Below are 18,206 nucleotides of genomic sequence, written 5' to 3' on the forward strand. Positions count from 1 at the left end.
CATTTGGGCTTTTGCCTTCCAAGATTAGTTCACAATTTCAGCAACTGGTAAATTATTGAGATGTTCATTAAAATCTGTAATCTGTAACAGTCAACTTCTTCCTAGCCAAGCATAAGCACAACAAATTAAATTAGTGCATGCAGGACGTTAATGAATAGTCTGCAAACGCATTAATTCCTTCAGAATTATCTCAGGGAAATAAAACTGTTCATTTTTGTCACTGCGAAAAACCAGTATCTGCAACTTTACATTGGCACTCTATCTATTCTTCAAATCCCACATCCCTAGAACCATGAACTTAAGCAATCAAGTCCTTTTCCCAAAATGTCTCAATGAGGTTAAAAGACATTCAGCTCGATAGTAATCTTTGAAATGAAAGAATCTACTTCTACAGGTAGATTTTGGGAGAGCGGGACAGCGTTCTGAGCAAGCCGAGTAACGGAAAGGTGTTATTCTTTCTCCAAAATTCTCAGCAAATGCAGCAGAATAAAGCTTTTAGGGTAACTTTAGCTAAGAAAAGCACTTAGGAATACGCAAAGTTTCCTTTTAAGAAAATGACTTCTCCATTTGACAGTGTTGGTACAACCCCAAAATAAATTCAGTGGGAGTCTGAAATGACTCGTGCAGTGCAGCAGTAAAGCAGCTAAGTATATTTTTTTCCTCCCAGCAGAGGCTTGCTTTACATCCCTGAGCCTTTCCCTTCTCCAAGCTATTCAGTGGAACGGGGAACGCTCCGAGAGCACGCCACCGGCGACTGCCAACGTTGAACTTGTTCCACTGTCCCCATCCCCACTGCTCCCATCCACGCCTTTTGTCTTTTCCAGCTCTGCCTTTTCCCCCTGCTGAGGCTCCAACCCACCCGTCCTTCTTCCGCAAGCACTGCATGCCACTTCACCTTCCACTGGCACGCTGAGAATAAAGAGGGAAAAAAGTGAAGGAAATAATGAAGAAGAGAAAGGATGTCACTCTGTCTGGGTGCCTAGCATAGCCTCTCTCCCAGCCTACAGAGAAATGTAAATATGCAGTCATTAATTTGGGTTTAAGAACATTCCGTACACTAGGGATATTGTTAAGCAGTCACTTTATCTATTTTTCATTAATCAGATTTTATTAAGACATTACAACTTTACGTTGGGCATTTCTGAGTTTTCATCATTCTGTAAATTTCCCAGCTGTCTGCGATGGTTCCGGCTGCATTGTCTCTACCTTGTCCTCAGTGAAGTAAACTTTCTTTCTATTGTGGCCAGACTTGTTATATTTAAGTATAATGACCCAACTTAAAAAAAAAGGAAAAAAAAGAAAAAAAAAAGAGAGAGAAAAATCAAACAACAAAAGACTTATTCTTTTCAAGACCTTTAGAGCCAATGCAGGGTGCCACAGGCGCTCACACAGCACATCCCAGAAGTTCCCCCTTCCCTGTGAAACACACGGAGTGCATCCCAGCTATAATATCTCCCCACAATGTTGCTGCAAACATCATCCCCCTCACCGTACGCTTTCTGATGCTCCTCTCAATCAGGCAGCTGAACAACCACAAACAGAAATAAAGACGTGCAAGGAACTTCTCAGGGAAGGACGAAAATCCTCACAATTTTGACACGGTAATTAATTATACATGTTAATTCACAAAACCTACTGCAATTTACCAGTGGTGCTGAATGAATTAATGAGTGTTTATTTGTCTGATACCGAGGATCATTTTCATTCCAAGTGCGTGCCGTAAATTCCCCCTGCTGATGGCCACAGACACAGCAGAGAAGCCCCCTTAATTCAGCTCTCCTCAGCTGGGGTGACTGAAAGTTTCTCAAGTGTTTGCAGTTCACTGAGGCACACAGAAAGCTCACGGGAAAGACAACAGGGAACGAGGAGCGACCTCCTGAGAGACACACGGGTGCTCGGAGATCCGAGCTGCAAACAACTCTGCCTGACAAACCTTTCCCTCCTTGTCAGTTGCTGCTCGAGTCTAAAACCGAGCAGTGGGAGACGGGTCATAGTAACAGAACTGAAGTGGGACACGCTGCTACGACAAGCTGGACGCCAAGAGACTGCAGAAATGTGCTCCAAGAACTGTGCTGACTGAGAATCCAAGGGAAGAACCTGCCACAAACATCTAGAAAGCCATGATCTGCGCACACACACAGAACTCTGCAGGCGTTGGTGGGTCTGAGATCCCTGTGCAGGAGGAAGCGTGTCCTCGTGGCCGTTCCCTGACAAACACACTCGTATGACATGGACAGTGCCTGGGTCTGTGTGTGTGTGTGTGTGTGACTGTAGTCAAACACACACAATGTAAACAAACGGTAATGATTAACAAAAACACCGGTCTCTATCCCCCAATTTCAACTGCAGAGGGAAAATTGTTTAAAAAAAACAATAATTTCAAAAAGATTGCACGTCCTGAGGTTCATTTTTATTGCTTCCCATTTCTGCTGCTTGCTATTATCTGCATGGCAAAAGGAGAGCAGCGTATTGATTATTTAACTAGAATGTTTACAAGAGCAAAGCTGGGATCTCTGAAAATGAAACGTATGCCTGGGGCAAAAAGAAAAAAAGAAAAAAAAAAGAAGGGAGTAGAGAAGCTCATTCTAAGGATGATGGTTGCCCCAGATGACTTGTTTATATATAAAATTTATATAAATATCTATATTTATAACGCAGAGAGACCTCAACTAAAAAAAAAAGTCCCCCAGCAGGAAAATGAAAGGACTTCTTTCTGCTTGAGAGAGTTTACAAGCATTGTGTGCATCACGAAGTTCAAAGAATAATCAAAATCGCTCGCTTATAAATTTCTACGTGTAAACTTAGTGAGGCACATGAAATACGTGAATCTATCGATTGCATGAAAAAGACGAATACATGAGCTTGATGCCAGATGAAATTTGACATCAGAAACAGTAACAGTTTCCTCAGGTAGTTGAACTAAGTTAATGCAGCACACGTGAACAAAACCAATTTTGTCCTATTATTGTAATGCTAACAAATCGAAGGAAAATGCCAACTATTCCAAGTCTGGAAAATTAATTGCATTAAAGACAACCTTGGAGTAGAGCAACCCAGCCAATTTCACTTTCTAGTAAGGAAGCGGTCTAGTTTCAGAACAAGGATTGAAAGTGTTAAAACAGTTCTTTTCCGCATTTCCAAATTTCCAAATTTTCTCCGATCTTTTAATTCAAGTGTTCTTTCCTGTCCTTCCTTTGCATGCATGTTCCTCAGCCCACTTAAAATGTTTTTATCTTGCCTTCTTTTCTATGCCTTTACTATCAAATTCAGTAGGTTTGAACGATGAACAGCTTGACTTAGCATATTTTTAACCAGCTGGTCTAGCACCTAGCTTGTATTGCATAGTCAGATACAACCAAATGTTTATACAGGAGGTAGCTTTCACGAAGATGAGAAAAACCTCAGTAACGCGCATCCTGGCATTCTTTCATTTACTGCTTGGAAATGAAAGTTTGGGTTGTTTACTGCAGCCGCACAAGGGGCTATTAATAACCTCTCGAGAAGAAGCCGGAGGGGAGGGATGCGGGACCATCAACGCGCGGACGTACGAGAGCCTGAGGAAACGCTTCCAAACATCTCGGGAGAAGCAGACCGTATGAAACAAGGACCGAACTCTCGGAGGTCACAAGCCACCACCAGTGACAGCAAAAACTCGATTCCAAGCAGGGAAGGCTCCTGTTTCGGGCAGGGGGAGTCGGGCACATCTACGTCACACCCGCAGCCCGCTCGTCATCCCCAGACCCGGCTCCTGACACTCCGCGAGAGAAGCGACGGCCAAAACTTGGAGGCAAGAGTTTCACTTTTTCCCCTCGGTTTGTGTTTTCCTTCCCCCCTGTCTCTCCTCAGGCAGAAAGATGTTCTCCTGACGGAGGGCCTGGGATGTTAACTCGCCTAAAAATACTAGCTCCTGCTAGATCAACAAAAGGTCATGTGCTCGGCACAGCGCCTTCCCAAGTTTGACGGGAGCCTGGGGCTGGAAGTTGGAGGATGCCCGGGAGCCTGGCCGCCGCCGGGCATCCTCGGAGCGCTGCGCCGGGCTCCGCTCGGCTGGAAGAGCGGAGGGCGAGCGGCAGCAGGGCACGGCAGCTCCGCGGCCCCGAACAAAGCTGAGCGCCGCCCGGGGCCGGGGGCTCGGCGGCGGCCGCCACCCCGGGCGCTGACACGGCACCGGGGCAGCGCCGGGGGACGCGGAGGAGGGAGCACAGTCCTCTCCCTCCTGCCCGGCCTCCTGCCCGAGTTGCGCGCCCGGCCCCGCGTGTCCGTGTGCCCGCTGCCCATCCGCGCACACGCGCGCCGGCAGGCGAGCTCGGATGAATTAAAAAAATAATAATAGAAATAATAGAGCAATAACAAACAAAGCACGAAACAGAACGGGAGGGGAAAAAAATAAAAAAAGGGGAAGAGACACCCCCACACGCATACACACACCCCCGCCCCAACAACTCGACTCACCTTTCAAACTCCTGAGGTAAATCAGGGTCAGTTAGCATGCTGGAAAAGCACAATTTCCCTTTGTCACAGCAGCCACCTATGGTCGCCTCCAACTGAACCTGTCAAGTGAGTCCAAACCTTCTAAACCGATTGATTTTCTCTCTCGCTCGCTCTCTCCCTCCCTCCCTCTCCCTCCCTCCCTCCCGGCTCGCTCGCTCTGAGCGAGGGCTCCTTGACCAGTCTCTTAAAGGGGCAGCGCGCTCGCAGCGCTCCGCGCCGCTCCCCCCGCCGCGACCTCCGGGGGCCTGTCCTTCCCCGGCAGTGCCGCAAGCCCGCCGCCGCCAAACGGGAAAAGTCAACTCCTCCAATGTCCTAAAAAAACGCGGAGGGGTGGAGGGGATAAAGGGGGGTGGGGGGGCGGCGGGGGGAGGAGGGGAAAAAAAAAAAAAACAAAAAGCAGTCCGACAATCCACCTAAACCGGCGAACCAGGAGCAAATCCCCTGCGCTGAGGAAGATCAGTGGAGAAAGAAGATAAAACAAGAGCGGACTGATTAAATGGAAACAGTTATCAACTCCCCTATTTCAACTCCGAGAGAAGAGATTAAACACATAAAAATGTTACCAAAGGCATTTGTGCTCCGAAGAATTTTCATTCCTTTCCCCCCACCCTTCCCGGTCTCTGGCTTTCTCTCTCCCTCTTTCTCTCTCTCTTTGGGTAGGGGAAAGAAAAAAAAAAAAATCACCCGCACAACAATCAGGCATTGTTCTGAGGGAAGAAAAGCAACTTTGACAGATTGAAATATAGCAGAGGCCCCTTCAAGGAAACCTGTAAACAACTTGTCACTCACTCTGTCGGTCTCACTGTTAGCTCTTGCTTTCCACAAAGTGCTGCGAACCGTCCTGGCAACAAACCCAAAGTTTCCTCAGCTCCAAACTCCATCAAACAGCCCTGTTGTGTGCAAGGGAAAAGGTAGCCACATGCCAAAACAGCGGGCGCGCACACGAACGCACACACACGGATGTTCAAACAACAACAAAAATAAACTTTCCGTTCATCTGCTGCGGCTCTTCTCGTTTAATCACACCCCCTTTTTTCCTCCCCACTCTCCGGGCGAGCAGTAAAGCCCCCGGGTCGCGCTCCCTGCCACTCCCCTGCCCAGACAATCGCTGCTAACAAGGTGGACGAGGCGCGGAGCCCCTGGGCTGCCTGGCGGAGCGCAGCCTCCGCCGCACTCCAGTTACCCCGATGGAAATCTGCCGGGCTGGGAAGGCAGGGATCGGGATCGGGCCCCGGACACGCCGGCAGCCCCGCCGGCCGGGAAGGCAGGCAGGGATCGGGATCGGGCCCCGGCATCCCCCCGGACACCGGCGCATCCCCGTGCGCTGGGCGGGCACGGCGCTCCCGGGGCAGCGAACGGGGAAACTCCCGAGCGAGCCGGGGGCATCAGCCGGGGCTGCTGTGCCCGCACAATGCCGCAACAGCCGGCCCGGCCCGGCCCCGGCCCGCCACTCCACTCCCCGCAAGGGCCGGCAGGGGAAAGGAAAAAAAAAAAAAAAATAAAAATTGGGCGCCCTGTTCTTTCGCACACACGTGCGCGCACACCCACGCAGGAGCACGTATCTATACCCCATTCTTTCCAGTTCCCCTGCCCTCATTCTTTTCTCTCTCTCCCCCCCCGCTTTCATCTGCAGCTGGACAACATTAAGGGCCTTTAGAACCCACGTGGCTGTGACCCCACAGCAGTTTGATTAGGTCCATTGCCACCCCTCTCATCCCTGCCTCCCAGTGGCACGGAGATTGCAAGTTTACTTTTTGAAATATACACACATATTTGCACGGAGCATCCATAAAACTTTCGACGTTTTCATGCCCGCTGGCTTAAGAAAAATGCCAAAATAGAAAAAGCTTATTATTTTTAATATCCAACAGCTCCACTGTTTAATTTGCTGCTTTTCGCTCGCGGTGCACACGTTAGAAAGCAGCAGGCTCATGCGGAGGCCGGCCAGCCCAGCGCTGGTATAAAGGCATTGCCAGCTGGGAGCCGGGGCTGCTCCTTTCATCACCAGGAGCAATCCCACTCCCAAGTCGTGCTCAGCAGCAGCGGCAGCGCCCGGGCCCGGCCCCGGCACACAACTTTGCCCGGGCACAAAGGAGATGCTGAGCAGAGGCACCTCCAGCCCGCCTTCCCCGGCAGCTCCTGGCATCACCGAGACCTCCTGGCTCCTCAGCGCGGGGCAGGGCAAAGCTGCTCCCTTCGGCAGCCCCCAGCAAACAATATTTGCCACAGAGGCCCATTCATGGGAGCCTGACAAACCTGTTAATGTCTACACGGGTTTTTCATTTGATTTTAGTGGCTATCCCTTTTAGGACAGCCAAGGCAGCAGATGATTAAAAAGAACAATTCCAAATACTTTCTCTTTCATCTGAGGGTCTCAAACCACGTTAAGTATCACATTACTCCTCTGCAGGTAATAAATATAATTAGGGCCGATTCCAAAACTTTATTTGTATTGAAAAGTATCTCACTCTGCAGGGGCTCCATTCAAATCAGCAAATCTCTGTGTGGAGTAGGAGGCTACTTAGTAAGAGAATTTGGCCTCAAATAAGGAAACTGAGATGCAGGCAGGCTTAGTAGCTTGCCCAAGTTGACACAGTTAGCCAACTCCAGCAAAAGGATGAAAAACAAAGACCCCACATGCCTCACAGTCAACCCTTATGCTGCTGAAACATACATATATATATTTTTAATAAATATGTGTATTTGAGCTTTTTTCCCCCCACAGATTTTTTTACTTTTACTGTTTTGTTTACAACATGCTTCGTTTCTGTATTCCCGTTCTGTAGGGCCCCTCTTCTTGGTGTTTCATTTTCCCCTTGATGCACCACTGCCCATCCATAAATGCTGCTCCTTCTATCCCAGCCCTTGCTTCGCCTCCCCTGTTTCTATTGCCTCCCCTCACACCTGGCCCTGCGAGGAGTTCACAGAGTGAAGCTACACAGAAGCCACATCTGGAAGAAAATGAGGACCACCTTTTATTAAAAGAAGGATAAATCTCGAGCATTTGGGTAGAACCATATTTGCTCCATTCAGCTCTAACCTCACACCCTTTTACCAGCTCAGCTCCTCTCCACAACTGCCCTTCTCCCACCATGTCCTTCCCTTGTCTGTTGTGTATTTACCCCTTTCCCATATCATTTCCCACCTGAGCTTCTGCAGGACAATGATCACACACCCCCCAAGCTGGTATTATTCCCAGCACACTGGGGCTCCTGGTTTGCTGGCTCTCAGCTAAGATCACTATAAACCAAAGCAGCCACCATCAGCATCAGGAGTTATAGAAGAAGACATGGGCTAGATGAGGAAGAAGCAGAAAGAGCCATATTAAAAGGAAGAAAAAAAGAAAAATAAAAGCGTGGGAGAGAAAACTAAGATAACTGAGCAAAAGGGAGAGCTGAGAAAGGGACAGGAAATGGAAGTAAGAAAGGAAATTGAGATCTCTCCCCTGAATGGTTCTGACACGAACTCTTCTTTTACTTAACCTAGTTTACAATTACTCCTAGCCCAATAAATTTTGTGCTCAGGTACCTTCTTCCCCATTAGCTTCCTTTTATGTTTTCTGCAGCTACTGAGCTCCCACTCCCAGATAACGGGGGGGAAACAGAGTGGCGTCCAGAGAGGAGAAAAATACAACTTACTGTTGCAGTAATTCTGTATTATGGTATCCTTGTCCTATACTGGATTATTTGGATAAGATATGTATTACTGCAATATAGACAGTTAAGTATAGACTTTCTGATGAAATTACTTTCTCATAAGAAGCTCAACTGCAATTGCAAGATGGAGAAAAGTTAAGTGGTTTGAGGGAATCTTGAAACCCTTCTGAAAATAATTTCATATTGACTTTTAACTTGCTTTTTAGAAATTGCCAGGACATGTCTCAAAGTCTGCTAGCACATCAGAGAGTGGAAAAACTGAGAAATTCGGATAAATAACCACCAAGAAAGAAAAAAATGTGCACATAACGTGCAACTGTCCAGTTTTTAACATAAGAAATTTCATCTTGTTCTGAAACTTTTGACTACGAATAGGAAGCTGTGGTGGCCCTTTTTACTGAGTAGGTGGTAGTTACAAAACCCACTTGCAACCTCCAGCATCCACATTTAATGCTCATGGTTCTTTCTTCTCAAACTGAGAATTCAGACACAAGTTCAAATGCCTTTACCTGATGAGAAGAATGAAAACCCTCTTACTACTCCCCTAACAATTCAGTGAATCTTCATTTCTCTTGCTTTGCTTCCTTTAAGGGGTGCCCAAATAAAAAAGGCCCAGTAAAAGAGGACAATTTGGGTTGAGCTTAAAAAAAAAAGCTCTGGTTTTCATTTGGATGAGGGGACACAACTGAAATGATAAATTCCTATAAGAATTTTTGTGCTTAACTGATATATATTTTTTGTTTTTTGCTATTGTGGTTCTCCAATTCAAGAAGTGAACCAAAAAATCAATTATCCACCCAGCTCAAGTTAGAAATCCTGTAACTCTGGAATATTACACAGGCAGAATCCTCAAGTCTTTACACAAGCATACTGGAAGAAGGAAAACCTTAAATGAAACATTATTTTTTTAAATCCTTAAATGATATCACTTCAGTCTAGTGCCTTTAGCAGATACTGCAATACTGTAAGCAAAGGAAGATCTGGGGTAGGGGGGGAAAAAGAGCTTTTTGGGTTTTGTTATTTCCACTGTAGGTTTTAATAACAGAGACCTGTGCAGTCCAAGGCAATGTAAGATGTTCCACAGAACGATTTACTGGAAAATTCTCACAGAAAATATGCAAAACTCTGAAGATCCTAAATGGATTTTCTTTTTTAGGCACACACTCCAAACAACTGCAGCACTAAGAATGAATCCATAAGACTCCTAAGAAAGGGTGTTTGCAACACACTATGGGAGAGTGGAGGGAGAATGGAGCAGGCTTGATGCATTTATTATGAAAAATATCTTGCAAATAATGAGTGCTTACTTCAGAGCATGGAAATGTTTAGCTACAATGCAGTTTGGATCATATGCTTAGGAACAGATTTTTCCTTCCAGTGTGCATGCCTAGCTGCCATTTCCATTAATGGGAATTAAGTACATGTGTCAAGAGGAGAAGTTAACTCTTAGAAATAAAACTAATCTATGCCTTTTTTAAAGAATGTAAATGCCACATCAGGCATGTTCATGTTGGCAAAACTGAATGCTGAATATAGTATAGCAAAATCTGAGAAGGAGAAGGCGGTCTGGAGGACTGAAATTTCTGTGCTATTTAGAGTTTTTCAATTTACTGCATTTCTTCAAGGAAAAGTAAAGCCATCTCATTTGTAAGTGGGAAGCCCTCATTTATCAGTTATTCACTTGCACTTTTAGCAAGGCCCTACCATCTGCAACCCTCCCTGTAAAAAAGGACTGATGCTACCCTTAAAAAGAATTCTGAACCTTCATCTAAATTCAAACTTCCCTGAATATTACAATAAAGTCCCTATTTATTTTTGAAAGGAGGCTGAAACTCACTCTTTTATCCTGTCCACACAGAATCAGCCAGGCTAAAGGAATCTCAACATTAATATATTTTCAAACTCTAATATAAGTAGGGATTTTCAGAAATTAAAATAGTTCACGTAAACACATTGAAAATTAAATTACATGTCTATTTTAGCAATAAGTAACTTTTAATTGTAAAACCAAAAAATATTAGTGAGGTGGCATAATCCTGGTTTTGTGTTGTGTGTGGGTCTCTCACTGTCCCAACTCCCTCTATTTTCTGGGTTATTATTGTTTTATTATTTCTCTGTACAAGAGCTCTTTACTGTTTGTCTTTGTATCCTTGGTCTGCACAGAATCAGTTTGAAAAAAAATTAAACAAAATCAGGACCATAAAAAAAAATTAGTCACAAAAATAGGGAGCATAGCCATGGATAGGAACTGTGATAGGAATTATTTAAGAAAATAACTGGATTTCAAATTTACAGTTCCTCATTAAGGTTCTGAACATGCAATGCTACTAAAATAGGCACCCATTGCTCTGAGGTTTTTTTTAATGTGCTTTTTCCAGTGCAGTTATCTGGCATGGAACATCCCATGCTCACCTGGGGCTGGTGTCCCTGCTCCACCTCCTCCTTCCTGCTCACAGGGATGGTCCCTGTGAGGGACAGGGCTGTTCACTGTGCAGCCCTCAGTGCCAGTGCCAGCAGGGACCTTCTCCCTCAGTGGCATCCACAGCCTGCTGTGAGGGTGGTGGTGCCACCACACCCAGCGTGCACACAGAGACTGCCAGCCAGGGGAATGAGCCCTTCTCCTGGTGCTTGAGCACAGCAGGGGCTGGGAGGCATCAACACTTAACAGGCAACGTCAGCTTCTGAGCCTGAGCCTCCTAAACCCACAGCTCTGGTCTGTTTGCAATGGTGGATAATGAGCCTAAGTATCCTGAACCAACTTTGGTCTATTTGCAGTGGTAGATAATAATTGTGGAGCTGATTCCGTTTGCAATGGTGGATAATAATTGTGGAGCTGATTTCCAGTGCACTGAAACTGAGATCTCCCTGCTCGACCCACTGGGCCTTTCCTCATGGCTCTCACAGTGCTTACCCCACCACATCCTCATCACTCCCAACAACAATTCTGTCCCTTTTTTTGACTGATGCACTGAAGCAGGTTAGTACATCACATTTTGTCTCTGTATTTCTAATCCCACTCTGCTCTGCTCTAACTTGTACACCAAGGGCTCTGGGTTTGAAGCAAACAGCTTTGCTTCCATGGATCATCAAGCAAAATGCAACCAGAAGTGCAAGGCTGCTTTTGGAACAGTCCACATCACCCAGAAATGTGTTTTGTGAAGGCATTCCAGCCTTCCCCTTGTGGTCATGAGGTTTGCTCTGGTGTTTGCCATCCAGATTCTCCACACCCACACACACACACTGCCTGTCTGCTTCCCTTACTAGAAGTGGTTTCCCTGGAGTGCCCCTGCAGTCACTTGTGACACTTTTAGCACAGAGCTGCAGCTACCCTGAGCTAACCAGATTGAACTCTTTGCAGGTGTGCATGACTCAAGCTGGGTTTAATTCATGGTTGCCTTCCCTTCACTGGATTACAAAAAGTGGCAATATAAAGTTCTTTCAAATAATATGACCATCAAGTATTCACTTTTTACTGGGGGACCAGTGAAGAATTAGGCCTTTTCTAAGAAATAGCCTCCATCTGAACCAGTTTACAGTTTTGAATGCAATTGCAATTAGACAGAGAACACAAAAAGAGGTACCATTCCTACCTTCTGTAAACTCTTTATCATTCCATTCTCTTTTAGTCTGTATAATCATAAGGACTCGTGTAACTGCTGTCTAGAAAATGTTTCATAAATAGAAATACTGAAATGTCAAATTCAGAACAAATTTGGAAGTATATTCCTTTCTAGTATGCCATGCATGAGATCCCTACATTATGTACACAGTCCCTGATAAGATAAATACAAATCAGTGTTTATTAAATGCAGTCAATTGATATTTAACTTGATATACGAGTCCCTGTGAAGATCAAACTCTAAATTAAGCAGTGATTCTAATGCCATTAAATGCAAGGGAAGGAGATATGAAACACGTTGCCATCTTACACCTTGAGCAGTGATCAGCAACCAGTGAGTATGTAGAGCTACAGCTCGTTTTTAAAGTTACAAAAGCATATGTAGCCCTTAATTTATTTTAACGGGGCTCTGATGAAGTTTCATAAGTGATTTTCCACTTCTGAGTAAGAGCAAAAATCTCAACTCCTACTTTCAGCACACAGACTTCAATTCAGCCCCTATTACAGAGAAATAAATACCTAAGTATGGTATAAAGCAGAGCAATGGCTTGTTATTGCTCTTTCTATGGAGGCTTAACTCTTGCTCCTCATCTCTCATTACCTGGGACAGAAACATTGCCAGGGTGGAATGCTAAAGGCCCCTGGGAATGCCTCTGTGCCTTGTGCAGGGAAAACCAGAAAATACTGCCACAGAGCCCTGAAGCATAAATATGGGAAAATCAGAATATCTGGGGACCCTCTTCAGAAGGCCTAATGCAGCCCAGGCCCAGGGCTGACTGCTTTCTAGTACCAATTAGCTGCTAAGACAGATCTTCAACACTTGCCATTGAGGTATATTCAGAATATAAAAGAATCAGAAAGAAGATATAAAAGAATATAAAAACACAAGAAAAAAAAAAACTCCAAACACCACTGGGCTGAGGTAAACAGACATTCATTAAGATAAAAATACAAAGAAGTTTCTCAGGAATGTTTATCAAAGAAAATTTATCAAAGAAAATTTACGTCATAAATTTTCCTCTGCCTGGAGAAGGTCCAGAGCTGAGTGTCTCTTCTCTTGCCATGTAACATTGTACTGAATCCAGACTGCACATTTGGTCACCCACTTTTTGCTTTCAAGAACATTTTCTATTTCTAATGTGGCTTTTGTTTTGTTGTACAAAGTTTCATTTCTCTTTCTTTTCGATGCATTTTCTTTTTGTCATTATTTCAGAGCTATGTTAAAGTAATTAGTGACATGATGCCAAGGACTGAAGCACACAAGCAACCTAAATATTTTGATTCACTGAGAATGCAGCCCATAATTTACAAAGTGCCTGGCCCCATCCAATAAATAAAATAAAATAAATTAGACAAATTCTGAACGCTAACAGTCTGAGCCATACAGAGAAAAACATCAAAATGCAGAAATGTCACCACATCAGATATAAGACAGTCTCTTAACGCTTTTTCAAGAAATTAAATCACATTTGTACATCCCTTTTTAACATTTGCCCCCAGTGGATCGTTCCTGTCACCCATTTCCCTGGCTGCTGCCCTTTTTGGGAGCAATGTGGTTCAGCCTCTGGGCAGGATTTCACCAGTGACAATGGCACAGCTGAAACTTGTTCTCTTAAGGAAGTCTGAGCCAGCCACAGATTGGCAGCAGGTGTTTCCAGAAGTGCAAGTTGGGTGAAAAACAAAAGGAGAAGGAGACAGCTACTTTCTTCTTCAGTTTTTGTTTGTTTGTTTGTTTTTTAACTGGCCTCGGCTTTTTCATTTATTTTACAACTTGCCATACATCTTTCAGAGGGGTCCCAATATTGTAGTTAAAGTTAAACGCTGCTGTGTGCAGCCAGGACAGGCATTTGGCACAGAAGCAGCCACACAGAGCCTTGTGCCTATAATCCCTAAAAAGATCACAGCTTTTTGGGTGATTTGTGGCCCATGACACACAGGGCCACAAAAACATGACTTTGCCAGGATTTGTGTTTCATTGCATGAAAAAACAAAGTGCATCACTTAATAAAAGCAATTTTTTCTTATGTTAGTTTGAAAAAGGCCCACTGAACTGAAGTGAGGACTCTGCCTCAGACACGAAGTGCAGCCTGATCACAGCAAGGGTCAGGTGTGCATTATTTTATCTCCCAGGTGTTTCAAACAAGGGGACCCAGGCTGGACAAGTGTTCTGTAAGGAGGGGGGAAACTCATTCCTGTCCCTCACCCCCTGCTGAATGCTTTCACTGCTTTACTACTTCATAAAAGTATATAAATCCAAATACATGTTACTTCTGAGCCAGAAGTAAATTACAAGTTACATAAAAGACTGTTTCCTATTTTGTGTGTTTGCAATTGACTGACTCGTTCTTATAACTGAAAAAATAAAAAGGAACTGATCTCCCTTTCTTTTATTTAATAAACTTCTATTTTCAGTATTTATCTTTTCTCTAAAAAGTCTCGTAGCTTTTTCCTCATATAGAAGTCAATCTATTCAAGCACCTTGTTAAGGTCTTTTTCAAAAACTGCCATTAAAGGGAAAAAAAAATCTAATGATTGTATTTTATTATTTGTTGACAAGCTCAAGCAATTATCTTTATACCTATTTTTTTCTCTACAAAAGCTGTGCTGATGGATAGCTATTGTATCACAACACTCATCTATATGTCTCCTAATTTTATTTTTTATTACCACTTCAACCAATTTATCAAGTAAGGAAAGAAAAGTCATTAGACTAATTCTCAGCATCAATTCTAGTGTTCAATTAAAGAGAAGCAGAAAAATGGCTTTCTCCAACCTTACAGGTTAGAAGCCAATATTAAAAGGAAAGAATAGATATTAATTTAGCAGCCCTATTTCAGCTCATCATCAATTTCCAGGTGCACATTTTGATATGTCCAACTTTTCCCACTGCTCTGTTGCTCTTCATTTGATGAGTTTAGCATCTGCTTTTCCTTCACTTTTTTCTCTGACAGTTGTAATCCTTAATATTGCAAAAGAATGGCTTCAGGTTAGGTTTCCCTCTTAAACTTTATACAATTGAATATGACTAGGAACTAATTTGGTTTTTCAGCAAACCTGTTACCCTTTTTACCTTTTATTCTGTGTGACAACAGCAAGGAGGAAAACCTGAACTATTATTCTGTGTTGCAGTACAGAGGGAAAAAATGTTTACAAATGTGACGTGGATAGCCTTTTAGAAAACACCTGAATTCCTTCTGTGTAGCTTCAGCAGATCCAAGACATGATGCCTGTTTTGGATGGGATTTTCCCACATTTATAGCTAGAATTATTATTATCATTATTATTATTAATAATAATAACAATAACAACCACCCTGTTGTCCTCCCATTTTAAGCCACACCTATTCCAATGCCACACTTCTAATATTGAGCTGTGCAAATCGGGTTTTCCAGCAGCTTGGAGCCCAGTCCATACTCCAGACCTGGGGAGCCTTCAGGGGTTAATGAACTTTAACCATGCATTGATAACAAGCATATCTAGAAATTCAGAGCCTGTCTTTGATGTGAAAGGTGATGTGAAATGGCATCAGCTCTCTAGAACTGAGGGAGCTGCAGGTTCCTGCAGCCAGGAATTGGTCCAGAGGTTGCACAAGATGGGCATTTTGTACCATGGAAGACTACCAAAAGTCTCACATGGTACATGGTTGGACTAATCCAACCATGGACTAGTCCATATAAGAAAAATAATGGTTTTTTTTTTTTTAGAAATGATCCAATGACTTGCATTTACAAATCTGACTGCAGAGTTTTGTGTGGCTGCTGAGCATGGCTTGAGTATTTTCATAAGCATGAGAGAAAGTATATAAAAGCAGGAGGGAAGAATTTTACTGTTAATCAAAACCTTACAGGTTGGGGGTTTTTAAAATAGAAATAAAGACATATTTCTTATAAACCTTACTAAATATCTCCTTGCACTAAAACTTTACCTGAAAACACAGTTTCATTTCTGGTAAACGTTCACAGTCTCTGCCACTGTCTCCAATGTCCATACAGGACCTGCAGCCTGTCCCTAAAACACAGGATACTCAATGAAAAATTCCTAGGACTGTGTTTTTAAAGATTGTTACACACAAGATCTGTGTACCACAGTGAAGGCTCATAGTTGTTAATATAACACAGGGGTTTTACTACATGGGGAGCAAACAGTGAGCAAACCTCTGCGGAGCAGTTTGTTAGACTACTCAGATTTTCAGGTTCAGGACTAGCAGGACTAGCAGGAGGGAGGCTCAATCCCACCTCTGTGAGCAGCCCAAAGACAGCAGACACCTGACATACACTGAAGTGCATCCCACATCACATGAACAGCCAGCCCTGTGCACCTCTGCCTCATCAGCCTGAGTGCACAACCCCTCTGCACACACCAGGAGCACTGCCCAGCATTGTCACATATTCAGCACCAGTCACTGAAGCCAGGTGTTGCTGAGCTGTCCAAAAATGCCATGGCTATCACTGAACAAACAGCAATGCAGTAGATTATCTCTGAAGCCACAGCATGTTGCTAATTCTTTGCAGTCTGTGTGTCCAGAGGAGTTTCAGGCTGCGAGCATCCCCTGAGTGGCTCCAGCACAGACCAGGAGCCCTGGGCAGGCTCTCAGCATCACTCCACACTGGACAGATCTCCTCCATTCCCAAAAGCTCTCTCACACTTGCTCACAGTCAATTCTGTGATGTTGTGATGTGTTTTACATAGCGTTTGTGGTCATTTTCTGACAAGTGTGACCACACTCCGTGCACTCAGGCTTTTATTCACGTCTAACCACCCAAGTACCATTGCTTTGTCACTGAAGGAAGTATCCAAAGAAAGTGTTCATTTTGGGTACTGAGATACGTTTCAAACACCAAATAAACCCCAAAAACCCCAAAAACCCAACAACCCAAGCCTAACAAAAATAATGAGAAGACTTTTACAAGTGCCTTTATGAATATAAAGGATCTGTAAAGCCGTCACTAGGTGGGTCCATAGCAATGGATTAGATTTGAGAGATGCTACATTCAGAACCCTGATGATTAAAACAGATGCAATATAGACTGAGAGAGGAGGGGGAAATGGGAAAGTGAAATGGGAGAGATTCTTTCCTGCAGCAGGGGCATCAGGCCTGGGAACCAAGGGGCTGAGGAGCTGGTTTTGCACTGGCTGCCCATCCTTTAGATGGCTTTTGTTAAGAAGAGAACAATTCATGTAACAGCAGAAATTACTCATGTTCTCTCTGAGGTCCAGATGCTCACATGAAAGCTCTCCTTTCTGTAAGAAAAGAAGGTTAAGGATAGAGGAAGGTCTTTTTTCAGACCCAAACCTCTGTACCTTCAAGCCAAAGGAGGAACGTCCCTTACTCATCCTAGAAATATTGATTTGGGACACTGAGTGGAAAGCAAAGTGTCATTTCTTAATTTGCTTTCTGTTTGAACTCCCATAGGAGTAAGGTGCTGGTTCCAGGCAGAAAACCCTTTGTTTTTGGTCTGGTGACATTTATTGAGGTTTAGTCAGACTTCAGCCAGGAGGAAACAGCCTCAGTGTGGCCACCATGACAGCAAGGAAGGAATAACAGGTATTTTCTCATTTCTGCTAAGCAGAAGCTCCTATCAGAACACAAAGATGATGAAAAACGTGGGTGGATTGTTTGGTTCCAGCTGGCTCCACATCACACAGTAAGGAAATGCCACGATCTTTGACAGGTTCATATTAGCAAAAATCAAGCAAAAGATTATGGGAAAGCTTCCCATTCCATTATCAAATAATTTGGGGGAGGGAGAAGGATGGGAGACTAACAGTTTTTCTTTCTAAGCTCTCAGGAAATGCCTATTTTTATGACCCTTTTAGTGTTGAAAGCATTGTCTGAAATAAAGACTAATCTCAAAGGATGTGGAAAGCAAACCCATGGTTAAGCTGCTCAGAAAATGCAGAGGAGGAAGAAATGAGCCATTTTCCTCTGGTGAAGCTGCTGCCCAGGCCCTGCTGGCACCTTGACAATAATCCCTGCTTCATCACCCACCCATAACAAACCCACCCTACAGCCTGCAACACCCCCAGCAAACAAAACCCAACATCCCACCCTACAGCCTGCAATACCCCAGCAAACAAAACCCAACATCCCACCCTACAGCCTGCAATACCCACAGCAAACAAAACCCAACATCCCACCCTACAGCCTGCAATACCCCAGCAAACAAACAAAACCCAACATCCCACCCTACACCCCTCAAACAAAACCCAACACCCCTACAGCCTGCAATACCCCCAGCAAACAAAACCCAACATCCCACCCTACAGCCTGCAACACCCCAGCAAACAAACAAAACCCAACATCCCACCCTACAGCCTGCAATACCCACAGCAAACAAAACCCAACATCCCACCCTACAGCCTGCAACACCTATAGCAAACAAACAACACAAAAAAAAAAAAAACAAAACCCAACATCCCACCCTACAAGCCAAAAAACC

At 44.1% G+C, this 18,206-nt stretch overlaps 1 protein-coding gene across 10 annotated transcripts in view; it reads right to left on the reverse strand.

Moving 5' to 3' along the window:
* SOX5 (SRY-box transcription factor 5) overlaps positions 1-18,206 on the reverse strand; it is a 604,730-nt gene that overhangs the window by 271,430 nt on the left and 315,094 nt on the right. For 4 of the 10 annotated variants that reach the window (XM_030959507.1, XM_030959517.1, XM_030959516.1 and 1 more), the window contains exon 1: positions 4,453-4,606. The exons of 3 other annotated variants lie outside the window; for them this stretch is intronic. In XM_030959507.1, coding sequence (XP_030815367.1) covers positions 4,453-4,490 — 38 coding nt within the window. In that variant the 5' untranslated portion in view covers positions 4,491-4,606. Of the gene's footprint in view, positions 1-4,452; positions 4,607-5,054; positions 5,123-5,280; positions 5,500-18,206 lie in introns of those variants that run through there. 3 more of the 10 variants (XM_030959512.1, XM_030959506.1, XM_030959513.1) reach the window with 3 other exon arrangements.

This window comes from Camarhynchus parvulus, chromosome 1A, assembly GCF_901933205.1.
Source record: "Camarhynchus parvulus chromosome 1A, STF_HiC, whole genome shotgun sequence".
NCBI classification, from domain to species: Eukaryota; Metazoa; Chordata; class Aves; order Passeriformes; family Thraupidae; genus Camarhynchus; species Camarhynchus parvulus.